This window comes from Stegastes partitus, unplaced genomic scaffold (genome assembly GCF_000690725.1).
Source record: "Stegastes partitus isolate 25-593 unplaced genomic scaffold, Stegastes_partitus-1.0.2 Scaffold65, whole genome shotgun sequence".
Lineage (NCBI taxonomy): Eukaryota > Metazoa > Chordata > Actinopteri > Pomacentridae > Stegastes > Stegastes partitus.
The window spans coordinates 387,380-414,362 of NW_007577796.1; the positions used below are offsets into that span (position 1 = coordinate 387,380).

The window sequence follows — 26,983 nt, forward strand, 5'->3', positions numbered from 1 at the left end:
TTTTTTGACTGTGCTCATTTTTGTTTCAGCTCATTCATATGTGAATCTTCTTTTGAACATAGTTGCTCGTATCATTAAGTAATTCCAAGGGAAACAAAAGTTCTAGTTTACATTTTTCTATATGCTTGGGAAGTAGTTGCCAGGCAACAGCACAGGTCAAGCTTCTTGCAGCTGCTGACCCAATTAATGTGGGCGACATGAGAAATAATGATACTATCTTCACAAGGACACTTGAATATGTAGCCTGCATACACATGATACCCAGCTCAGATTAGCATGAGTCCTGCTTTGGGCCTGTCCGCCGTTTGATTTATGCCAGTGGGAAACAATTTGAATTTGTTACGTGTTTTGTTCCCCGGCGGGATTTGTTTATAGAGCATGTCTATGTGTAAATGAGTTATAGATTGGATCGAAAATGTCTGAGGAAGGAAAACTGAAGAAAAATCTGAAGGGTTTTGAGATGATTGATAAGATAGGAGAGAAGAAAAGAAAAAAGAAAAAACGCCCTTTGTTCCAGAGAAATATGGTATGTTTTTCTAATCTTGCCTTTTTCTGCCGTTCTCTTTCCCTTTGCTGTGGGTTGCAATGTCAGTTGGAGAGCCTGGTCTGTGCTGGTCCAGGTGGAAATTTCTCCACAGCTATTGGAACGAACTGAGATGAATCCTGCTGATCACTTGACTTCTCCTCCAATGCCATTATGAGGTTGACATTTCTGGTTGGAATGAGTGGCACTTGCCCAAAATTGTACTCAAATACAAACCAGCTGTACTTGTGTTTAGTGCTAATCAGCAAATGTTACCTCGCTAATGTGCTAAATTAACATGATGGTAGATTTTACACCTGTTAAATAGCAGCATATTGGTGTTGCCGCTGTGAGCATGTCACAGAACTAATAGCATGTCAGCCAGTTTAGTGCAAATCAAATTATTTTAGAAGAGCAAATACAATATTTTGGTAAACCCGCTCAGGCCCTGTACCTTTTCTACAACTTGTGACAAGGGTCACAATTACCAACCACTGGTTTGAAGGCAGATATTACACAGACGAGTGAGTTAAGAAACAAACAAATATCTGACCCCGATATCACACGTTTAATCTCTGCTGCAGCCCATTATCAGTAGACTTGTATCCTGTGAAGTGTTATTGCATCCACAGCACTGAATTCTGCCCCGCCACTTGTTGTAAATTATCTCTAATAAGAGCCTCAGCTCGATGCTGTTAATAGTAAATATGAAAAAAAAATACCCGCTGTGTGATAACCAAGCAGGTGCATGAACACCTGAGGTCTTTACTGTTGCTTGTTGTTTGTCCGGGGAAAATAAATCTCATTGCCAGAGAGAATTAGCTGTTTGACTGAGGCCTCTTCCAAGTCTGCCATTGGGCTGAGAAATGAGATATTGATTTTTTGGAGGACCATGCAGTAATTGAGAGAACACATCAAAACCGGAGTTTTATAAATGTTTGTGGGGTGTTGGAGCCTAATGCCAATGTTGTGTTACCGGTGTATTGACTGCTTCCTCAATGCAGTGAATGCATTTGTGTTGGTAGCATTCACGATCGATTGCATTCTGCTTTTTAATCAAAAATTTTTAAAAGCTTCTTCTCTCACATAATGGGTTCAAACTTTCTAGAGGCAGGTTTGAAACATTTCCCGCAATTTACTAATTGCTCCCTTCACACGTCTTCTACCAAATCAGAAACGATGCAAAAAACAAAATAAAGAAAGGAGCGCTACTGTTGCACCTACAGCTAAATATAAACCTGAAGAATCCCCCAGAGAGAACAGGCCATAGCTACAGATCAGCTGGAATCTCCTCTACTGTCTTTGAGCTATCCTCCAATTAGATCAGTGTATCATGTCCTGACATGGCCCATCACTCTGTGCTGACAGCTCCGTGACTCTCTGAGACCCTGTGAAATTTATCAGTGCAGTCAGTCCCAGCCAGCTTCTAGGTTTCCCTTCAGTCCTTTCACCAAGCCCGAGATGGTTTCTGTCCCCGGTGGCCACAAGGGAAACGGAATTCATCACCAATTCCTTCTGTGGCTTTCTGATACCTTACAGAGGAACATGAGTCTCGGATAAATCTCTCAACACCTCCAACAACTCACTCGCAGGACTGAATCCCCAGACATGGGTTGGAAATAATGATGTCTGCCTTACTATACCTCTGTGGAGAAAGGAGATCAAATTTTATTCAAATTGTTCTTAAGTCAAATCAATTGAAGAGCTACATGGTGAATATTGACACTAACCGCTGTACTGCTGAGGGGCTTTGCATTGAAAAACAACAGCCGGTGACAGATTCCACAGGTGGAGAAAATTGACTTTTTTGCTATTAAATATTTATTCCATTTGATGTGACCCCTCCCACATTTAAGACCTGACACACAATAAAGCCAAAGAGAGAAGGTTGACTCACAAAAACAGAATTGAGAGCGACTGTACAATATCAAAGACACCTGTCAGTATTTGACATGTTTTTCTTGAGGAGGAAATGTTTGTTCTTGACCTTGTTCTTGTTGCAGGACTCTGAAGAAATCCACACAATGCACTGAAACCAAGGAATGCAGTTTTACAAAAATCTTGACGATGAATTTTCTTACTCGGCTTGTCCACAGCATTCAGCTGCATGTCAGCAGACTGAGCTTCCACCTTCTTTACCACAACTAAGAGCTTGATCTGCTTAAGGTAGTCAAGAGGTGTGACTGAAAAAGCAATGTAATGAAGCAAAGTAACGATGTACAAGACAAAATACAATTTAAAGTCCCACTTTTGGTCATTGATAAGACCCTTAAACAAATCATCTCTGTGTATCAAATCTCACATTTAGGTGTTTTGTTTTTTTTTTCCAACAAAAATAATTCCTTCACACCATAAAATGTCATCAATGCAACTCTACACAGTAAAATATGCAGATCTTCAAGTGCCTACCTCTCTTTTCACTCACACTTCCCAGCTCACCCACAACACTGCTCAAACCCTCTTGTAACGCAGGAATAATTCAGCCATACATGTTTAAACTGGGACCTAATTCTTAAAACAAGCAATGATACAGGAAGCCCCTGCCCAAAAGGGGGCAGGATTGGTTTCCAAGGTTTGTTCCGTATTAACCCCTAGAAGTCTGAATGTGTGTTTTTCAGACTATCATTAGTACACTGCAGTTTCAATGTGGAAATACTGTCATGGCATTAATTGCTTATTACGCTCATGATCCAGCATATAAAAAAAGACACTGTATGGAACAATGAGGCCTCTGAAGGAGTCTCCTGGCATTTTATTTTTTGCTTCTGTCACATTTTTCTCTGCAACATAAAGTCGTGCGTCTCTATGGGAAGAACCATATATAGAAGTGGGGGGAATACATGCTTTGTTCTTTTGTTTTTTTGCAGTATATCAAAGTTATTATGTCATAAATCCATCCATCCATTTTCTATATACCGCTTAATCCTCACGAGGGTCGCGGGGGGGCTGGAGCCTATCCCAGCAGACTTAGGGCGAAGGCAGGGGACACCCTGGACAGGTCGCCAGTCTATCGCAGGGCTATGTCATAAATGTAATCAGAAAAAAAGAACAATGAAAGTTATATTTTTTTGATTATTCATTAGGCTAAAGTTGAAAAAAAAAAAAAAACTGGAATCAACATGTACAATATTGTCAAAGTGTCCACGGGTGTTGGCAATAATGGAAAAAAAAGGTGACTCTGTATACTAAAGGTAGTTTACCACCTACATTTTTAATGGGTTTCTATTATTGTCTTCCATCTGCTCTGTTTAAACACAACCTGCAGTTCAGCTAAAAAGTCCCTGAATTTTTCAGATGTGACTGTTGCTGTGCTGTCATTTTGATAAAATTTAGCAGAGATTATGTTTATTTTGCTCCATTTTGGGGTTCCGAAAGGTTAACAAGGTAAAATGACTTGATTTTCACCAGTGTGTCTATAACTTTAAGCCCATCTGAGGAACCTGTAATCCATCTGCCATCCATCAAAACCCTGCTTGAACTCAATGCCAGCACAGCGTCTGCTTTTAGTTGTAATCTCATCATAACTGTTTAAGTTGGAATTCATGGCGTTTGTTGAGCATTGATAAAAAGATTAGTAAACGGTCATTTTACTAGCTATTTTCCCAGCTCCCTCCCGGAAACTGTGGCAGTTCTGATTATTCCACTTTAAGCTGCAACCACAGTTGTATCTGGAACCAGAAGCTATAGGCACTGTGGGACTGTAGGGCATTTGTACTCGTGTGGATGTCTGTTTTCATACAGACAATTCTTGTTTTGGCAGAGGCTCTATATGTTTGTGCATTCAGTCAATCCTGCATAAGCTGCAACAAATAAACAGAAAACAGAGCGTTTACCCTGCAGCAGTGAGAGGTAAATATTCTACATGTAAAAGCTTTAAGCTGCACATGTCCACATAATATTCCTATACATACTGCATACACAACATCGCCAAGTGCAAACATATGAATACTTTCAAGTAATAGATAATAGTATATGCCCCTGTTCTCTTTTTGACAGGAAAAAAATCGTCCTCCTTCAACAGTGCAGTGGATTTTACAGACCAATTAGAGGTTTTTCCAAGAATAGAAGATTGCTAAAAACGTAATGAAAAAACTGTCAGCACAAAATATTGCTAATGCATTTTATCTATTTGAACTCTCTGCTGAAGTAAAACTGACTTCTCGCTGTTGCCTTGCTTCACCAGCCACAATCACAATGATATGTGTGGTCATTAACGGTGAATATAGGACAGGCAGTGAAGTGGACTCCCTGTGGGTTCAGGCATCTGTTGCAGAGGGTTCAGCACTGCCATGGAAAATTGGACATTTAGGAGCCAGCTGGAGGACCAGTCTGCCCTGCTGTGCCACCACTACTCAGGTGCCCACTGGCTTCATGCCACCACCAGCCAGAAGCCACTGGACCAAAGCAGGCCAGATGGTGCCCTTGCCAACCTACGAGCAGCCACTGCGAACTGCCCACTGTCCACTGCCCACCGTCCACTACCCTATCATTCAACTCAGGAATGAGTTTGGAGTCATGATAACCTGAGGTAAAAAGTTTTTTCGGGGCGAGAGCGGTGCAGAAAAAGCTCCAGCGAGTGGAGAGTGCGTCGGAATATAAATGGGCCCCATTACGTTGTGTGTTTGTTAATGTAAGCAGCTGCGAGGTAGAGTCGGGGAATCAGTTGGTGGAGAGAGACTGTTCCACAGGGAAATAAAGCCATCTCCAGGCTGAACTCATTTGTCTGTGGCTGTGAACGGATAGATAATTATATTAGGAGCTTTAAGTGCTCTTCTGCGATACAAGTATTACTACCATCTCCAGAGGCGCAGGACAAAGTAGGGAGGAGAGGAATCTGTGTGCTACAACGAGGCATAGTCAACGCTCTGCATCCAAATATACGGATGTGCAAGTGTATCCAACACAAGGGGCCTCATTTAAAACCCAAATCACAGTGCAACACTACAGTACCAGATCCGTGAACAAAGGAAATGTCATCTCATTCATTCAATTTACAGTATCAGCCTTATCTACCAAGTTAGTGTTTGACAGTGGGAATAGAAATCTCTAGCCTCAGCAGATGCTAACAAATATTGACAATCTATAAAGTCCCCCTGCACTCCAAAACCTGTTTTGCTCTGTAGGTATTAGAGTATCAATGTTCAAAATAATATGTATTCTGAGTTTCACACTAGACGGCTGTTTTCTAATACATTTGCTGAAAGTTCTTCTGAGCTGTAATCCGAGTTGAGGACCTGCAGCCATGGGCAGGAGAACAGCTAGTTTGGAAACCAATCCTGGTCCAGCAGACAGTTTACACCAGCCTGATGTGGAAACATGAATCCTGCATTGCACAAGCGCCAAGAATGTACCTTCAGTAAAGTCGAAGACATCTTGTATCCAGCAGTTGAAGGTTTGGAATGAAAAATAATTGCTTTTTTTTTTTTTTTTACTTTATCATTTTTTTCAGTGAAGGAAGGAGGAGATGTCATTTTAAAAATTCCTTTGCAGAATATTTTTAAGTTTCTTCTAACATGGCTTAAGGGGATGTAAACAAACCTGTATTGTTTTAAAGCATGTAATGCGTTAAATATAGTGTATGCTAACCTACTAAAATGCATACTCAGTCTATTAATGTGAATGTTGTGCAATTTTGCACTATATAACTGCACTATTGTTTATCACACGTTGACATTAAGGTAGTATTTTAAGTGTTTCATATACTGAGGCATAGTTCAGTCAATTAACAGTGCATCATGTTATATCCACTTGAGTGTTTTGTTGTAACACACGATGCAGTGAAGTAGAAAGAACAGTGTTTCCCTCCAGTGTGCTGCGTCTACAAAGGCTGCACTTACACAAATCAACCACAACAATAAAACCACCTGCCTAGTATTGTGTACATTCCTCTCATGCTGCCAAATCCGCTCTGGTCCATTGTGGCTTGTACACAGGACCTCTTGGAAGGTTCGACAGTGTTTGGCAACACGACTTTGGCATAGATTGGGCTTGTTCTGGCGCATCAGTCAGATTGGAATCTAGGGAGGTTGGGAGTCCTATTAACACACTGGGCTCTTGGTCATGTTCCTCTAGCTGAGCAGTTTTTGCGGTGGTGCAGGATGCATTGTCCTGCTGGGGGAAGCCCTGCTGAGGAAGTGTCTACAGTAATGTTTAGGGGGGTGGTACACATCAAAGTATAATCCACATGAATGCCAGGACCCAAACTTTCCCACCACAGCACTGCATTGCAACAAAATGATAAATGTTATTCCCATCACCTGTTCGTTGTTTTAACGCTGTGGCTGATCAGCGTACCTATTTCATACATCTACATATCCAGTTTTTATATTCTGTCGATGTTTTGGCCAGACATAAATCTTCTTTACATTACGGATGATGAAAAGCTGATTATTGAAGTTGGCCTCAGCACACATCGTACCTCTGTTATTAAATTATTGAAGTTTCTTGCCACCGCGACTTTCACCGAGCTTAAGTAAAGAAGAGATTGAAGATGAAAAATATAACTCGTGTTTCACACAGTGACTGATACAAAATTGATAAGACAGTTTTTTCAGAACAATTACCCCTCAGAGTCCGGTTTTGTTGAGATTCTAGTCCCATCAAAGCAGATCCAGGGTGCTCTGATGTGTCAGCCACATTTTTAAGGCAAAAATTAAACTTGGATGAGAAGACTTTAAGGTTCAGTGTGTGGGATTTAGGGAGATCTATTGGTAGAAATGGAATATAACATCTATGCTTATGTTTATGTTTTCAGTCCCATAGGGTTACCTAAAAAATTAAATAATTTTTCAAGGAATTTTTAATTTTATGACAACAAACCAAGAGCTAGTCCACTAAAAGAGTCTTGTAGGTGTAACGAATGGCTTTGTTAGCAGACAATAAACTGTATATTAATGCTTTATCAATCAGTTGCAGTTTAAGCTGTTGATAAGAATATCATTTTAAGGTGACAAGTTGTGAAAAAATCTTTTGACTAAGTTTAACCATGAAAAAATAATGAACATAACACAAAGAATAAAAGTTATTTTTATTTTTTTTTAAGTATTTTCTAACCTTCATTAAGGTTAAATGGCTCCATTCCGTTTGAAACCTTTTCTTCAAATACAATAAATCGTAATTATGACATCCAAACACAAACCAAAGACGAGAATTAAATGTAAATGGAAATACTTTATTTCACTATAACACAATAACAAGCTTGGAAAGAAAAATTACAAAAAAGAGAAATGGAACAAAATGCTACAAAGCACCACATAATATAGACGACTCGTAAATGTGGCAACGGAACCTTATGCTAACTGCCTTTACGCTATCTAAGGTATCATCATCATTGAGAATTTAGAAATCAGCAAAAATGTTTGGACATCAAGCACAGTCATGCCAGTAATAGTAATATCTTACAGATTCATGTAGCAATGGTTCGGAGTGGGGAACGGTGATCCTTAAAGGTTCACGCTAAGTGGTGAGACAGAACAAAGAGAGTGGGTTTGAGGAAACTGTAGTCCGTCATCTGTTTGGTATGATATAGGTTTGCATTTGGTATAAAGGAATTGAGGAAGCAGGCATGGGTCACCGAGTATTTGCGGAACATTTTTAATGCTCAACGTGCATGAGGTACCAGATGAGTGGAGTTTTCTGTATAGAACATACAATAGGAACTATAAACTGTAGATAATCAGAGGAGAAAGTACCTGAAGGTTAAACTGTCTGTATCGGACAATGAGACACTGTATCCTGATAGAAAGCTCCATTCATCTGGTTCAGCAGGCCTAAACCCATACCTGACGATGCAAACACTATCTGACCCACGCCTGTGAGGAGGACGGTGAGGAGACACGGAGGGTGGTGTTGCTGTTTTTACATGTAGAACGCTGTACAGGTGCCTTCAGATCTGCCAGGACTAAAGGCACATGGGGTCCACTGAGCAACAGATGTGTCCGTTCTGGAAACGAGAAGAAAGAGAAGAAGTGGATTATCGTCACACTTTAACCTCGGGCAAACTCTTTTTGAGACCTAGCAGATAATATTTTCAGGTGGCGGCGATATTGCAGCATACAGACTCAGTTTGGCATTTAGAGTTCCTCTGGGTGTCATTTCCGCACCAACTGATCCAAGGCGGTGATTTTCTACTGAGAATTCAAATGTGAATGGTCACAGAGTGAATTTTGCTTTAAACTTAGCAGACTGACAAACTCCCTGCATAATTAAAGGCTGTCAAAGAAGAGGGCTGTACGTCTTAAATCGTCAATCCATCCAAATCGCTACTGAATGTCAGTGCAGAACCAATTCAGAAAGAGGAAATGCATGTCCACGTATTTGAATTGAATGTAAATCTTTTTCAATAGATAGAACAAATACTTTGAATAGTTATTGAAAGTCTGCTGAGAAAGGTTGTTATCTTGTGTCTAAGATGTGGACAGGCAAGCAGGGAGAGAATATTTTATCAGAGAAACTCAGGCAACGGAGTCGGTCTTGGCGGATTAGTCCTAAAGCCGAGGCAAACATTTTACACTCACATTTGGTAATGAAGAGGATATCGCCTGCATAGTTTATTCTCTCGGCGACTATTCAGCACCACAAAAGAAAAACTTATGCAGAGCAACTTTCTCTGCTCGACTTACTGGAGCAAATTATGCGAGCTTGTCTTGATGTCCTAGATGAGTCTCTATACATTGCAAGTGCTGCATGTGCAAGCATGTCTGCTTGTTTAACACAGTGCAGAGGAGTGAGCACGCTGGGGTTTCCTGCTGTGACTGAGCCAGAGGCCAGGAGATGAGTGGCCGACAGCTGTTTTCTCAGTGCAGGTTTTTTTCTTTGCCTGAGAGTTTGGTTAATTTTCATTTAAAGACACAGTTCAACATTTTGTGAAACAGGCTCGTTCTAGCTTGGCATATAGACTGGAAACAGCAGTGTTGTCATCACTGTGTGTTTGGAAGGCAATCAGCTGGGACTCCAGCAAGTTACTGCTTCTGAGCAAAAAGCAGCCGAGCTCATAAGTCATGTAAAACTGGAACTGACTTTTACACTTTTTCACAATTTGTTAACAGCTAATTAAAAACGTTAGAGAGCTTAAGAGGTGCAGGTAGGTGAATTTTGCTGCCTTGACAAACCAAGATGAGCTGTTTATAGTCTTAATGCTAAGCTAACTGGCTGTAGCATCATATTTAGCCAACATACAGAGCTTTACAAACTTACTAGACCACCACCCAATGTAAGGTTTATGCTACAGCTGCTCTAAATTAACAGCATTGGTAATTACCAAAGTCATTTCTTATGTGTCTGTAAATGGTTAATAAATACTATTGTTATCCATTATTTTCAAATTTATTGTTTTACAAAAATTTGGTTAAAATGTGGGAACAAAAACATGAATTCAGTTTGAAATTCCTCATTCCTGTTCAAAATGGTAAAACGTCAAGAGCTGAGTGTGCATTAAAGCACTAAATTTGTTAAGCACTGTATATTTAAGTGGTATCAGTTAGAGCTGTACAACATATATGTTTTTACCAATGACATTGAACGTGCAATAGTCGTATCGCAGTGAGGGCAATGTGAAGCAAGGTAAATTCACTCGAATGCATAATGCTACTAATCTTTTAGCTGTTTGGTACAAAAAGCAAACTCGCATGGTTCTCTTTTTCAATGACTAATCTAGGAGAGCAGTATGTCTCACATAACGTAATTCATGCTAATTAAAGGGATCTTGCATTTTTCTTAAAGCTTTAGTTAGAAGATACAGTTTGCTGAAACGCAGGCTCTGCATGTGCACAACGAAATAGGATAGGAACAGAAGAAAATCATAAAGATTTGGTTGCAGAAAAAAAAACAACATCAGTAGTGCGGCTGCACAGTTATTGGAAACATGTAATATTAATCATGATTTTGGTTTCCCACAAGTGATGCTGATGCTCATGAAAAACAGCCCGTGTAGATAAAATCACCTGGTTTCATCTTGATTCAATTTGACATCAGAACACCCTATTTCACTCTTTTCAAAGTAGTTTTTAGTCACACACCTGTCTGAGCTAGCTCGCTCCAGTAACTGAGCCCAGACTAGAGGCCTCTACGTGCACAGCTAGTTGCTAGTGTAGTCTGCATGTGTTCATTGGTACATTATAGTGCCTGTAGATAAGACGATGTTCAGCGATGTTTTGGGTACAATGTTGTTTATATTTCTTGCTTGGAGGTGCACTGAATTCAGGTGAAGAAGATGCTTATTTCTCACTCTTTTTTTGGTGCAAAGATTTGTACATTAGCAGGAATGAAGCACAAAGTGGAAGTGAAAGCAGTGCTCAGACAGATTTGAATGCCATCCAAAGCAACAGCTATTTTGGATGCCTTTGCTGGTGTTACACAATGTGAGGTGCCAACCAGTTTGTACTCAGAAAAAGTCCTCAGAATAAGAAGTATTTTTTCTACTTTTTTATTTTTTATTTTTATCTTATATGCAGAGGCACTCCTCTACAAAATCGGAACGATCATTGTAGAATTATCTGGTCGTCCTGCATTTTTTGGCATTGCAATATATACATAGCAGAAAAACAAAACATTGCAATGTGTTTTTTTCCCAATATTGTGCTGCCCTGTTGTCAATCGTCTCATCTTCCTCTTTGCAGGAAAGACAAAAGGTGTATTTCCAAAAATATCAAGCTAGTGCTTTCACAGAAGAGGATCTGAAGCCCACACTCGTAAGTGAGAGTCCTGTTTTTCCCATTACACCATGACATACCTTTTTTTGTTTCTCTTTCTACTCTCCTACCTGATCTGGGTGAAAACCTCTGTCATTGCCTGAAGTCTCCTGTTACAGGCTACACTTTCTAAAGCCTGAAAACAGAGCCAAAAGGAGGTGCAGAAGTCTCGTTGCCTCTGAGACCACTTCAATTAAAATACACTGAAAGGTTATTATAGAATTCTTGTCTAATAGTGCAAAAAATACTGCCTATCCCAATTGTAAAGATATAGAAATCCCTTCACAGTGCAAAGACTGGACCACTGTGTGCTCTCCTTTTCCTTGAAAAAGCAAAAAATGCTTCTCACTTTCCAAAGCATTTTTCTTTGGTGTCTTGTCTGCCACTGAACGAGGCAAACTGTAATTTGCTGTTTCGATGCTGCTGGCGGGGCTAGCGGCTTACCTTGCACTGGCACAGGGTGCACTCTGTGCCATGTTTAATCCAGGAGGAGCCACTGAAGCGTGAGATGTTGTGCTCATCCGTGCACGTCTTGGTGATGTCGTTGCGGATGGTGTCAGCCTGGCAGGGGTCGGTGACACAGCGGGGACAGCACTCGCCCTCAGGCACCACAGTAAACTCACAGTCCACGGGCGGGCACGGCAGAGGCCAGCAGTCCACCTGCCCCTGCTGAGAAGGCGGAGAGAGACAGAATTTGACACGGACAGACACACAGACAGTAGAAGTTCAAAATAATCTCTGCAGACGCACCATTGCATTTTACACACCTAAACAAGTTATTCATGCAAATAGACATATTTCTCCTGACGTGGTGTATTTTTTTTATGCTAGAGGGACCGTCTCCACTTGATGAAAAAAAAAAAAAAGTTGTTAAGGTACCCAGAAAATATAGATGAGCAGAGCAATCTTCCAACAAAGTCAGCAGTTTTTGTAGACGTAAATGCTCCAGCTTTTTAATTGACTTGTTCTAGTCTTATTGTTGTTCCCATATTAATCTCACAGCAAACTTTCAGCACAGAAAGCCTTATTGGATTTCCCCCCCCCCACCCCTCTCCCATTCTCTATTGGCCTGACAAAACAGGTCATATATTTTGGCCATCTTTGCAAATCCTATCCTAACTGTACGCTATATCATTCTGGCCTGACCCATTTCTGCTTATGCTGTCATCCATGAGCGTTTCTGCTGAACACCTTATTGGGAAATGAAATATGAGTTCACACTCTATATGTTTAAACACAGCAGCAGATACAAAAGGCAAACACACGCACACATAAAGTTACAAGAGGCTTGAGGCAAGTGTCCCACCGGGGATATTTAATATCACTGAAAATCGTCTGGCTCAGCATTTCAGAAACGTTGTAGTAAATTAGGCTAGCTATAAAGCACAGACTCACACGGTGCTAATGCCCACTCCCTGCCTCTGTGTGGTGTGTAAACATTCAAAGCGGGAAATCCCCCCGAGTGGCACTCTTTACCCGCAGCCAGAGGGAGGGATTGGATGTAGCCTCAGGTATCTGTCCCACACTGCGATGTGGGGCACTGTCATCTTTGTCTGTTTATGCAGATGTGGCCTATGATCATAAAAGGAGACAGAGATTTGCTGTACAATAAGCTTTTATTTTCCTTTCACGCGGAGCAGTGTGATACGAAAACTTTATCAACGCAAGACTGAAGCCAGTCTTTGATTTCTTTGTGATATTTCCGAAGGTTATTATTTTAATCTGGCTTTTCATTCGGCGTTTCATGGTATCTCACCGCAATTTAATCTCCTTGCTTTGCTACATGCAAGGTTTCACTGTGTGTAAGACTGAATGTTACAAAATGCCTCCAGGAGATTAAAGCTAGTGACATTTATCTTTGCTGGGGAATTAGTCTGCAATAATTACGCTCCTTTTTTTTTTTTTTTATTAATGCGCCTCGACCTAAAGTATAACCTACATGTGTGGCAATCAGTGCTTCTTTGATATTGTTATTATTTAACCAAGATAGCAAATCACAAGTCTGCAAAGGCCACATTCTTGACTTCAAATGAGTGCACGGTTAGCAGTGAAGGATCCACATCTTGGGTCTTGGGAGAACGCTTTGCCCATCTGCCTGCTGTCACTGTGTATTTTAAGGCCCCTGCTGAGCCTGGACAGCCATGGCTCTGCTAAGTGTAGCAGCATTCAAGGTTCATTTCACGTCCCTGTCACGCTACTGGAGCCCCTGTACGGAATTGTAGGAGCAGCTTTTCTCCCTCGCCCTTTCAAGTGCTGCTCTTTATTCTGTGTGCTGGTGGTCCTCTGCTTTTCATGTGCATCTGCGCATCTTTAATTGAGTGCATCTCATGTCCGTCCATACGTACGGGCGGACACATGCAGCATGTGTGTTGCCTTGGCGATAGGTGCACCGACGTTTTTAGAACATGTGTACATACTCGTGTTTACACTGCATGCGTGTGTGTACTGTGCCGTTGCGACAGGCGTTCTCAAATGTGTTTGTGTCCGCTTGTGTCAACATATACGGGTATAAGTGCCCGCAGTGAGCGCAGCCTCGCCGAGAGTGAAGCCGAACAAACCCATTTTCAGCCGACTGTGCTTCCCCGCTGCCTCTCAGCTGAGCAGTGATTTTTGAGCTCCTCTATAATGGCTCGCTGTAAGAAATCCAAAAAGCAGCCCTCAGGTCCGGGCATCAGGACAGCATTACAATGGTGGGAGGGGAGGGTGGAAATGACATTGCTGTTACTACTCAGACCATAAATCTGTCAGACTAGAGGCAACTTACAGTATCTTAGCTACAAGTATGGCTGATCTTTTAAAAGCTACAAAGACGGGATAAAAGGAAGAAAACGGAGTCGTAAAGTGCTCGCCTGAGATCCACAGCGAAGATGATTTGTGAGTCATTCAACAGAGGAAGTGATACTGGTGTGGGTGTGTGTTACAGCATGTTCGAGTGTGGCTGAGGCACGACGGTGGGGCGTAAAGGAAAGCACGCCATTTGCATTTAATATGCATATGTCTATACGGTAAAAGGGGCATCTCAGGTGGAAAGATTTACAGTTGTAGTCACGCTTATTGGGGAACGCTTACGAAAAAAAAAGCTTCCCTGTTGCTCGAACAGCAGCACTGTGTAAACCCCGGAAAAGGTCAACACAGCAGAAGATGTGAACACAAAGAAAATAGTGCATATGTCTCACTGTGAAAGATTCATGCGGTGGATGCAATGTTATTTTATTCAGTGTGAGAAATAGGATTGCATGTAGAGGGCATTTGGAAATACACATGCTGCAAACAGTCATCGATCAACACGGCCGTACACTGTGTACAACCTTCTCAAAGCACACAGACAATACTCACTTTTACACCCTCCCACTATAGATGCACACACGTTTCCTCCTGTTCTCTTAACCTTGCAAGCATCCTTCACTTAAACGTGTGATTCCACCACAGCACACGACGGTGCAGACGGTTCTTTGAATTCTCTAAAAATTTCACTAATCACTCTGCTCTCTTTCTTCCGCACAAGATGAAAACCAATCTTCATTTTCTCCGTTCTTCAACCTTCCTATTCACCTCTTAATCACTCCCCCTCTCTTGCCACAAAACATCTCTCCTTGACTTCTCTTTTCTTTTTTTCTTTATACAGCGCACATCTCTCATTCATAAGTGTTTCAATGGAGACTGGAGTATTTGTTACGTTTCTTGTGTGGGCACTGCGGCACGGGAATGAATGCTTATGTTGTTTTCACTGTCACCCCTCTGGATAAAGGCGCTGAATTCACGCAATGTAAATTTCATTAACACGCCGGGGATTCGTTTATCCGTCCCCCCCCCTCCCTACTCACCAGGCACTGGCACTGCTGGCAGTTCTCCACCCATGTGTCTCCGCTGCCGTAGGTGAGCAGGCCGTTCTGGTGCAGGCACTGGCTGCTCAGTCGAGGGTCGCACTCGGGGCAGCAGAACAGGTCGGCGTTGGGGTTGTCGCAGTCGCACACCATCCTGCGGCACATCACTTGGCCGGCCTGAACACAATCAAACATTCAACACAGGACCGCGCACAGGCATGACTGAACATATGCAAAGAGAAAGCCATTTGTTTGATGAGATCATTAAACATATATGTTGATGGTAAATAATGTAGCCCGTCCCCAGCAACTGTTATGGGGGCTGTAGTTTATGGTTATTCAACTCTTACTATCGGCAAAACACACCAGACTGAGACATATTTTATGAATACTGATGCACGACGGTTCTTCTTGAGTTTTTTTTATTTGTTTGAAGAAGTTGGCTGTCTTGTTGTGTCGGAGATTTAGGGTGCCTTCCAATTGGTGCAGGTCTGAATTCATCTCATTACCTTTGTCAAAAACGTCTCTCCTACTTACACGTGGTGCTGCCACTTCAGTGTGTCGGAGCCACAAAGGAAATAAAAGCAATGGCGTCTATTTTAGACACATCGGGCAGCCGCGTGAAGACGATCAGTCTGAATCAGCAACTAGTTTGATAACTGATTAATCATTCGAGTAACTTGCACATCTTGATATATGTGGAATGAAACATGAAAAGGATATTTGGAAAGACAAAAAGGTGAGGCTCGTCTGATGAATCGCTTTTGCGAAGCAGCATTCAAATAATCTTGTCACTATTCGACGTACTGTAATTGAACGCGAGTAATAATGACTCAGTTGTTCAAGTTTCTCTCAAGAAACGGTCTCAGTTAGAATTTATTTAAAACATAAACAAGCTCGTATCATTTCCCCTGTTCTGGCAAATACTCAATTCTGCGCCGTCCTTCACAGACCCATTATTTCAATTATGGCGCAAGAGAGGGATCAAGTATGTGAAGGAGCTCTTTAAGGAAGGGCCCTTTATTTCTGCTGATCAGTTAAAGAAGGACTTTAATATTCCCCCTGTCAGGTTTCTTTAAATATTCAGTGCTATGTAGTTCTGTCAACTCTGGGCAGATGAATGTTTAAACGTGGATCTGGCTGGCAGGCGTCTGGTGTTTGTATTATATGATAATATTCAGAGCGTCCACTCACCACCAGTTAATCACTTAACAACACGGGGAGGCCTCTCTAGCCTCAGTCCCGTGTTTTGGTTACGTCCCAGACTGACCCCTTGTCAAACAGGTATATGTAATACCTTTAATATGTGTGTAATATGGTTATTGATCCTAACCTGGTGACTGCAGTGTGCGCCGTAATCCCACAGGAGATACTGATCACAGAACAGCAGGCTAAGGCTACAGCATTCTCCACCTTATTTGCTAGATGCCTGATTCTTCGGAGCTGGAGGACGGTTAAGTAACTGTTGTACAGATGCTGGGTGGAGAAGGTAACGTCCCCTCTTAAAACTGAACAGTTTAAATAAACTGCCCGAGGCTCCACTCAGAAATATTATGAGATATGACGACCATTTCTGTCCTATTTTGAGATTGAGCTCAATTCCATCAATGCAATGTGTCATATTTTAAAAAATAATTATCTATTAAGTTAGTTGTTTAGCAAAAATGCCAAAAAAAAATATTTGGTTTAATGTGAATATTTCCTGCTTTTGGTGTCCTCGATTTAGGATTTTTTACATCATGCTTTGAGAAATTGGGATGGGAGACACTTTATGGACAAACTATGAATTGATTAACTAAAAAAGTAATGCATTAATTAATTAATACTAAAACTCATCATTAATTGCAGCCCTACAGACACATGCTGTAGAATACGTAGTGATAGGAAGGACAGGACTGATTTTCACTGAGGTGGCTATCAAACAAGACCAACAAACCACTAAAGCATTAAATTATCAGTCAAATTTGTATTTATTTATTTTTTATATTTGTCTTTTTCAATGTGTACTAATCAAGTGACTACTGTCAGTCATTTATACAATTCTTGCCATGGTTTTGTCACCATATGACTGTTTAATTCTACTGTGTGATTATTTATGTTGTTTGTCTGTCACACTCTTTGTTCAGCCTTAATGCAGTAAACCCCACACGACTGTTGGTCCAAGCTGGTTGAAACAATGAACTATTTGCATATCGCAGGACCTCAGCCTGGACACATCCCCGTCTTTGTCTATCCTGTGTGGGTGTTTGACCTTGGTTTGCCCCTATCACTTAGTCGCAGCTCTCCATCCAATATCCAGCTGTGTCCACCTACCTCCAAAACAATAACATGTTTACTCCTCTGGTCCCTGAACTGCTCAATACAACTAATTTTGACAGGCAGCTTTTCAATCTCTCAAATCAATTAATATGACTCATTTAATTAGGGAGCCATTTCTGCCCTGGTCCTTTGTAATCAAATGAATAATTTGCTGCTTGATCATTCACTACCGACACTAATCCACTATAATCACCTTCCACTACTGCCAGACACTTGGCATTAGGTTGAGTGAAACGCTGAAATGCAAAGTATGACTGTTCCGTGACCTGATAATCGCGGAGGGAAAATGCGTTTAGGATGACGGAATGAGTTTTCCGGACCAACTGTTCCCACATGCCTTGTCACTTTGGTGTCAGGAATCAATCAAAACAACTACATCAAAAACCTGACTCACTCTGATAGACCTTTAAAAATCACGACACAGCTTATGCACTTTAATTAAATTGCTCACTACTACAGCACTGCTGTCATCTATGCAGTCTCTCTTTTTTTTCCTTCCTTTTTTCTGTCTTTCTTTCAAAAGATGTCTTGACATTTCATTGCAATTGCACGCAGTAGCACAAGCTAAGATGCTACATTACCAGCTAGACCACCAGGTGAGCAACCCAGCTGACTAAATGATTCAAAACAAAGTAGAAGCTCCTTACATTGTATATGTTGCTTTGTCTTTTGCTTATAATAAAACAATTAACACTCTATTAAGTTATGAATGACAACACCTGTGTGCAACACTCCTATATACATATATTGATAACAGCAACATCAGGATTTGGTTGAAGTAACATATTTAGAATGCTTCCATGAATATAATGCCTGCCTATAAATCCACATTGTTGCTTCCTTTTGAATGCATGGATGTATTAAGACCCCACATCGCTCTCAACACACTCCTTCACATACAAGAAGGCAATGATGGAGTGGAGATTTTTATAAAAATATCTTTTCATAATATATAGCCCAAAACTGAAAAAAAGAACTTTAAACGCAATGGTCAATTTGATGTTTTGAAGAAAGATTAAATAATTTAACCCCTAAAAACTAATTTCAGTGTATCAAAGTTATAAACTTTATGTAAAAAATAATCCCTTCCAACACTCATTTGCCTGAGATGCACGTCAACCCCATTTCTTCCTCAAGAATGCACATCTAGTTGTCTCCACCTCTCTCTTCACTCACTCCTCACCGCTAATTGCAGCTCAGGCACACCAGCTCACCTACGACTCTGCTCGACCCCAGGCTACTCAATGACAAGTTGTAATATTGGAGTAATTCAGTCACACGTGTTCGAACCAGAAAGTTGGCACGAATAGTTGATATGTTCTGTTATGTATAAAACCCCAGAAGTCTGAGTCAGTGTTTTTGAGCCTAACATCACTAAACTGCAGTGTAAAGTTGCAAAGTCTCAGTCATGGTTTTGACTGATTGTTTCGCTAATGATGTGTCTTCAAGCATATAAAAACACCATATGGACATGTTCTTTAGCTGCTAAATGCTTCACTACATTCACCATGGGGATGGCAAAGTCACTTACTAATTTTCTGTTGGTTTGTAACAACAAATGCGTCAAACAAACTCATTTGACCCATTTGTAATATTAAATATTGATTAGTGTTGTTTCATAGCATTGCACTTACATTATCTAGTTCCAATGACTGAGTGCAAACTGCAAATTACATTTTTTCCAAAGAGGCAGTGAATGAACAGTAATTGGGGGAAATAAAAAAAAAAATTGGATTTTGGACTTCACTTTGTCTCTCTTAAAAGTCAACAACGAGCAAATTTAAAATGACCACAGTTTAGAGCAAACCTTTGCTCTTGTAAATGTTAATGTCACTGGGCCATGACACTGCTGGCACGGTAATGGTCTGTTATCATTATCTCGTGTCATGGCTAACAAAAAAAAAAAAAACAAAAAAAAAAAACATCATTCATTGCACTACTGTGCTTTACTGTTTTTTTAGCATGTCACTGATTGGTTGAAGAGAAGCAGGGTGGTTACAGGACAAACCAAGGTGACATTTGTTGCTGATTGGCCCTGTGGGGTACGCCGTCATTCATGGGGAAGAAGAAGTTTACACTTGTTTTGTTATTCTTTGTTTAGACATTTGGAAAGTAGAGAGAGAATAAACAAAGCAGAAAAAAAAAATCCCTCCTAGACCAGCTGGATGCACATACAGTTAAAGTGAGAGAGATATTGCTGAACTATATATGGCAGTGGAATCATTTCCCTGTCTCTTTTTTTCCTCATATCCATCTTTCCACTTGTCCGCCTCTGTCTCTTCCAACTGATTCATCTACTTGTTACCCTGTCTCTGAATTTCTCTCTCGGCTTTCCTCGTGTCTGTCCACTGTGTCCATCTCCTTCTGGTTATTACCTGGCAGGAGCACACCGAGCACCTATCGCTGTCCAACACCCAGATCTGCCCACTGTGCTTGACCTTGTTGTCATGGATACAGTCGCCGGTGCAGTTGTGCCCGTGGGGGCACCGACAGTCGTAGCCTCCCTCCAGGTTGAAGCAGACTGTGTCATTGGCACAGGTGTTCCTTCCTGTCTTGCATTCATTAATATCTGCAGGGAGCACAAAGAAGATGACATCATACATATGCTCTGTGCAGGTAACACAGTTTATGCATGGGTGGTGGAAATTATACATTTTTTTTTAATTACAAGACCAGTAATGTTGTTTTAGTATCCTGATGAAAAGAAGTTTCCCCTTGACGTTTTTTTCTGCCATGTGTCAGTGAGCAGCCATGGCACTGCTCTGCTCTCTGCATTTGAAAAATGCTGAACACGACAGTGTCAGGACTTGAAATGCAGCAATATGTAGCTATACAACATTTGGTGGAAACATGCAGTATACAGCTGTAATGTAACCTAGAAACCCACTTTTTGGTCAAATTATTACTTTCTGAGACAGGTTAGCTTTTATTATTTTGAGAGCGACTTTAATGTGTTTTTTTTCCCTTCCCTCTCCGTACTCACACTGACAGCTAAGATGGGTCAACGAGCGGAGCAGCGCTAGTGCTATTGTTACAGGCAACGCTTCGATGTTACTGTAGATTGAGGGTTTCCATTTTGACAGCTGACAATTCTTTTGACATGCTGTATCAGAGAGAATGTTCCAGAAAAGGCTGCAAAAGCCGACATTTTGGGAGGAAAACACACTCACCTATAGAAAAGTAATAAAAAAGTGCTCAAACATCTGTGAGGTTCTGATGGCAGATGACTTACATATTTCAACAAAGTTCTGTTTTATCCAAAGAGACTATTTTCAGTGTTTGCTTCAGCAGTTTGAACCTCTCAGTCATGAAACTAGAAATCTAAAGACAGGACTCTTAAAGTTGTGATGTAGGTGACCTGTGACATATAAGGGCAGTAAATAGAAAATGAATAGGTATTTTGATTAATGTAACAGAATGGAGCTTTGTGATGCAAACAAGGACAGATATTTGCATTACTAAAATGTATGAAGTGGAAATTAAACCTCTAACAAGCTAAATCTGAAATTGAGGATGAAACTTTAATTAGTAAAAGACCAAACTTTATTTAGTATAGTGACATCAAGTTGGTCAAAAGGGAAAATAAAAAATGTACATTTTAGACACAGTTTTTAAAATCAGTTAAACATATGAGGGGGTCCAACTTTCCTGAAAAAAGGTTAAAAAAATAAATAAATAAATAAAAAAAAAGGTATATTTTAGATAATTAAAAAAACAAACAAACAAACATGCAGATCCTATAAAAAGTATTAACCCTTCTTGGAAGTTTTACCTTTATGTTGCTTTTCAACACTGAATTACAGTCAATTTATTTTGAATTTTTTTTACGAGAAGTTAAAAAAATTATCTTTCTTTTCAAAGTGAAAATAATGTAAACTAATTAAAATATAGGGTTAAACAAACATTTATATTTTACCCTTTACCTTTGCAAGCCTTCAAGGGCCTGTAGCCCAGAAGCATCCCCACATGATGATGCTGCCACCACCATGCTTCACAGTGTTGTTGATGTATTAGTGATGATGAGCATTGTTTGGTGTCTATCAAACACAGCGTCTAGTTTGACGACCAAAAAGCTCAACTTTGGTCTCCTCAGACCAAAGAACCTTTTTCCACTTTACTTCTCCAACATGCCATCTGGTGAACTCTAGTCAAGATTTAATATGGGTCTTCTCCCAACAATGGCTTTCTCTTTACCGCTCGTCCATAAAGCCTTGACTGATGAAGAGCAGGGAACAACTGTTGTATGTACTCTCTCTCCCATCTTAGCAGCCAATGCCAGGAATCGTAGTTCACCAGTGGCTGGACCTTCCAGATACAGGTGTCTTTATACTAAAATCACTTGAGGTACAGTCACTGCACTCAGATGAGCTCTTTTACTAATGGTATGACTTCTATCACCAGTTGGCTGCATATGTGTTGAATGATGTGAGTGACTTTAAAGTGGGTCAATATTTATGCAATAACTTAATTTACAATACATTTTTTTTATTGAATTGACATTATTTTGTAGAAATCGGTTTTCACTTTGGCATGAAGAGAATGTTTTTGTTGTAAATTCTTGTCAAAGGCTAATTAAATTGACCCTGATTCTGTGACAAGCAATAAAAAAGGAAAACTTACAAACTCTGTACAAACTCTTATACACTCTGTACATGTTTATGTGTTAATTTCACATGTGCGATGTGTTTTAAAATTAAAAGGAAAAGGAAACCTATTACCAAATGTTTTATATTTGCGTAAGGACAGTGAAGGCGGACAACTCACCTACACACGATTCCCCATTGGCGGAAAACAAGCCGTTGTCATGGTAGCCATCACGGCACTCACAGTGGTACCAGCCGGGCAAGTTGACACAAGTGGATTTACTATCGCACTCGACAAAGCCATCCGCACACTCATCAATGTCTTGAGAAGAGAAGAGAAGAGAAGAGAAGAGAAGAGAAGAGAAGAGAAGAGAAGAGAAGAGAAGAGAAGAGAAGAGAAGAGAAGAGAAGANGAGAAGAGAAGAGAAGAGAAGAGAAGAGAAGAGAAGAGAAGAGAAGAGAAGAGAAGAGAAGAGAAGAGAAGAGAAGAGAAGAGAAGGACAATAAGATAAAGTCAAAATATCATGTTGGTTTCAAAATATGCTTTTTCCAGTGAATGAGCTATTGAGCTCCATTTTTGCCTGGTAGGAATTTTCAACAGTGGCTGATTCATAATTGATAAATCAACATGTCTAGCATTTGAGTGAATCTAGTCCAAAGGCTTTATTGATCAAGCACAGTTTCATAGCCAGAGAAGGACATCTGTATCAATAAAAGATAGCGGGGAATGAATGAAACGAATATAACAAGCTTACTCTTACAAGACAAAGATGTAACTGCCTTGTATTTTGAAATGCCAGTACAACATCAACACAGTGCCATCCTTCAACACATGCAGGTAAATAAATGAATTCCAAGGTGCGTGCACACTTTCATTCAACTTTGCTTGGACACAAGGAGTTTTTTAAAATAATACAATGCGTGAAAAAAAAAGCTCGGCAAAAGGGCTTTTGGCACAGCTAGATGGAGCTGATGTTTGTTTTCACAGAGCTCCACTTAGAAATATCCTTGACTCTGCCTCCTCCTTCAGCTCTTGTCTTTAATACAAAGACAGAGATTACATGCTCTGACGTTCCTCCTCTCTGTATTTTTTTCTCCCTCTCATTCCGTCCGTCTCTTTTCCTCGTTTCTCTTTTTCGCTCTCTCGCTCCTCACTCTGCTTAAAACGGGCCAACGTTCAACCCTTTTATTACAACAAACAACGCTGCAAACATCAACCAAGAACAGACCCGATGCAGTTTTCAACAATGAGCACAATACACACAGAGAGACAGATTACTCTGATATTTCAGCGACCATTTAATTAAACTAAGGGCCAGACCCACACGAGAGCGGAAATAAAGCCTGTTATTACACAGTAGGGCTAAATATGTTGGGTCCAGACATGCACCGTGATTAAATGTGTCTGCATAGCCAGTGATGGCTTTTTTATGATTGTGCATGATGCATGATGCTCTGCTCTCATTATGAAAATGGCAGTGTGCCGTGTATGACCTTCTCTGCGACTGCCTGCAACAGTATCCCCCACAGAGCGACAGGCAGACGGGCTCATGGTCCCCCACCGCCCAGGCAGTAATGGGATTAAGATCTATTGGCTAATGAGCCCTCAGCCTTTTAATAGAATTTCTGCAGCAGATTAACCGTTGATCAAATGTCCCACAGATTAGTGCTTTATCTATTTAAAAATTACCCGCATTTGTCTGAGTCAGCTGCAGGTTTGCTAAAAAAACCTACAGCATATTTTCTATTTTTTTAAAAACTGGTTTCAATATTGGCCAGGTTCTGAAAGCTCTTACAATGTGGCAGACTTTAAAGCGAAAGCCCACATTTCACTAATTACATCAGTTTGGTGAGAGCAGAGCGCCTCATTTTCTCCCCTTAGAACAGCAACGCTGGGTTAAAAGGACGCTGCTTAAAAATCATGAGTCTACAGCAAATAGTATAACTAGCCTATCTTTGAAAATTAATATGAATTCTGCCCACTCCTGAAGAGAAATATCCAATGCTCTTTGTTGCCCGTGAATTTCAGGGTGATAAAAGCGCGGGGAGCTTTTAAAGGGAGAAGATGCATGAGGTGTATCGTCGGCATATAAAAAAAAAAAAAAAATCAAGCTGAATTTGTTTGAATCATCCTCTCCTCTCCAACATGGCTGCATGAAATAGTTCAAAGTACAAGTGAGTCAGATACTATTTATAACAGACAACGATGGTGAAGAAAGTCTAAAAATATGCAAATGGGTTATTTTCAGCCAGTTTCATTCAGGTGTTTAAAATGCTCGACTGTCTGGTTACAACAACAGAGGGTTACACCCTCAACAAAAGATTTATCGTTTCCTCCCTTATCTCAGCAAACCTGTCAGCCGCAATTACGGCGCGACGCTTCTCAACCTGCTGTCAGATCAACTTTTAAAGTGCTGCTGCGTCTCAGGACAGTGAAACTCGCTGCCGTCACACCTTGGACTCGACGAGACTGAATGCGTGAGGTACGGCGAGGATACGGCGTGCGTGAAGAAAAAAAGTCTCGCCTTCTTTTATCGTCTTGCGTAAATGATAATGGAAGATCATTGTAATTAAATCATCAACAATGACAGTCAGACAAGGGCACTGCCGAGAAGCGCCGTCTCCTCTGAATCACGAGGCTTTTGCTTTTGTTGAATCATAGATGTGGATGGTGCAGTATTTTCACTTGTTAAAGCATGCCATGTTTTTTCCTCTCTCTGCTGTGGAGAAGAAAAAAAAATTGACTACACAAACAAAATAAAATCTGGCTTTCTGTCTCTATCTGCTGAAGAGGTCAAGGCTACGGTAGAGCAGTTATTTCAGAGTTACCTTGCTGACTGAAAGACATGGAAAATGACAGAAATATCTACGCAGTGCGAGGAGGAGGAGGAAGAGGGAAAGGAAGAAGGAGGAGGCGGTGGAGGACGCGAAGATGCGTAGGAAGTAGAAAGAGAAGGAGGAGATGGAGGAGGAATATTGGAAGGAGGAGAAAGGCGAGAGGATGAGACACTGCAGTTATCCTACTCGTTATCCTGAGTGGCAGGCTGGAAACAAGGGCTCTATTAAGGCAGCTCTCGGAGGACAAAACGAGGAACAAGCGGACGGTCTTTCCTCTGCGCCCTCCTGGGCTTGTTATGCAGCTCTGCCATGAACCCACCTTCCTCCTTTTTTTATTCATCCTCTGCCTTCACCTTTCTGTGTGTTCCTTTCCTCTCGTCTGTCCGTCTCAAAGCTGAGACAAAAACAGAGGTGTTCTCATTATCACCTCAGCCAATCCCAGCAGTTTGCTCTCTCTTTGAGCAGAAAAAAAAGGCAGAGTGTAGAGTTGAGTTCAGCCTGCCCTCTTCTCTTCATGTCTCCCTTTCATACTCCTCGCTCCTGACAACCTCCTCACTTCATCCTCGCTGCCTATTCTGAACCTGGACAGGTACAGTTCTTTGCTTTTACCCCTCCTTGCTATCGTTCCTTCCTTCCTCTCACGATTCTCACTTCCAACCACATGTCTTTTCCCTTCTTTGACTGACAGATAGCCCTAGGGGCCAGGATGCAGTTCTGCTGCGCTGCATCACTCAGTGCGAAAACTGCTTCTGCTGCCAAATGTACATCTCCCGTACAGTTACCTAATTTAAACCGATTTCCATTTCCCTTCAGGTTTACCTGATAATCCTGGTAGAGAGGAATTATTGAGAAACATCTCTGGATCTCAACTCCTGCTCCTCAGTCAGATGCCATTTGAATAAAACTTGATTTTAAAATGAGCAGAAGTTATCGTGTCAGATCGTGTTTATGGCGACGGCTGGAAGAAGAGTGCAGAACCTTTGAGTCAATAATAATGTGTACAAAGCTTTTATTGGCATGCACATGACACAGCCATAAGGTGAGAAATGGATTGCGGATCGTTGGTCTTTTATGTACAGTAAAGTGTAATTGAGTGATTGTCGCTGGTCCTCGGTCTTCATTAAGAGAAAGAGGGAACTCAAATAATCAATCAATCATCATGAAACCCGAGGCAAACTGTGTTACACACTGAGTTCCTGAAGATGAAACAGACACTGAAACGCAAATCCATAACTGCAAGCACTTGAGTGGGAGAGTGGATGAGTAATCATGGTAAATTGGAAACAAGCCTTGTGAATCGCTAGCTGCAAGCGCATACAGAATGCAATCACACTGTATATAATTCCCCCACCCTTTAAAGAACAGCTGAAATCACAATTTGTCACCTGCTTTTTTAAAAGACGAAAAAAAAAAGGGGTCTTAGAGATATCAGAATTGCTCCTTTAGTCTCCGAGCCTCTGAGTGGGAGGATGGATGGCCGTGTTTGACTGACAGCTGAGCCAACAGGAGCAACGAGACTCAAAATAAACAAACTCATGCTGGTAACTGCTGCTTTGTAGCTTGTAAGACCCTGAGTTGTGTTACCAGTGGCATTTAAAGCTGCCGTGATCAATACACTGTATTTGTACAAATGTGTAAAGTGGAACGTGGTGTTTCTCATGATGACAAACCCACAGATAATTAAACAGTGACGGCTCCCTTCAGATTTATCATCTTTCAGCAAACTGTTTTGGTTTCACAGCCCACAACTTTACTGTTTTGGTTCAGGCTGTCGGGATTTGTCGGCATAATTAATGACGTCGGGGCTGAAAATGCATTTAAATCGTACTAAAATGCTTCAATTCACTGTAACAAATGTTTTTTCTTCAGTATCTCTATGTAATTGTTGTGTCATGATGTCAGTTGTTTTTGCCTCCAGTCATTGGACGCTTGGACTTCATGGTTCAAAAGCTGGCAGCTATAGCAGATTCAAACTTGGATCGTCATTGTAATTATCACAAAGAAGAAATAAAATGGTGGTTTGTACACTGTGCAAAGTTTCAGTGGCAGCAGTAGCCAGAGTGGACTGTTTTTTTTTTGTTTTTTTTTAACATATCTTTTGTCCTTGTAGGTGCTAAATACTGCTATGATGCTTAAAACTCAAGAAACAAACAAACAAAAATGGTCAATGCAGTGGTCAATTTGATGTTTTGGACAAAGGTTAATGTC

At 40.9% G+C, this 26,983-nt stretch overlaps 1 protein-coding gene across 1 annotated transcript in view; it reads right to left on the minus strand.

Moving 5' to 3' along the window:
* Positions 1 to 7,673: 7,673 nt before the first annotated feature.
* The window catches only part of nell2a (neural EGFL like 2a), an 88,995-nt gene continuing 69,685 nt past the window's right edge, over positions 7,674 to 26,983 (minus strand). The window contains exons 16-20 of the mRNA XM_008276112.1: positions 22,119 to 22,259; positions 19,730 to 19,923; positions 15,036 to 15,212; positions 11,656 to 11,880; positions 7,674 to 8,465 (exon numbers count right to left, since the gene is read on the minus strand). Of these exons, the coding sequence (XP_008274334.1) occupies positions 8,424 to 8,465; positions 11,656 to 11,880; positions 15,036 to 15,212; positions 19,730 to 19,923; positions 22,119 to 22,259 (779 nt within the window). The 3' untranslated portion in view covers positions 7,674 to 8,423. The remainder of the gene's footprint in view (positions 8,466 to 11,655; positions 11,881 to 15,035; positions 15,213 to 19,729; positions 19,924 to 22,118; positions 22,260 to 26,983) is intronic.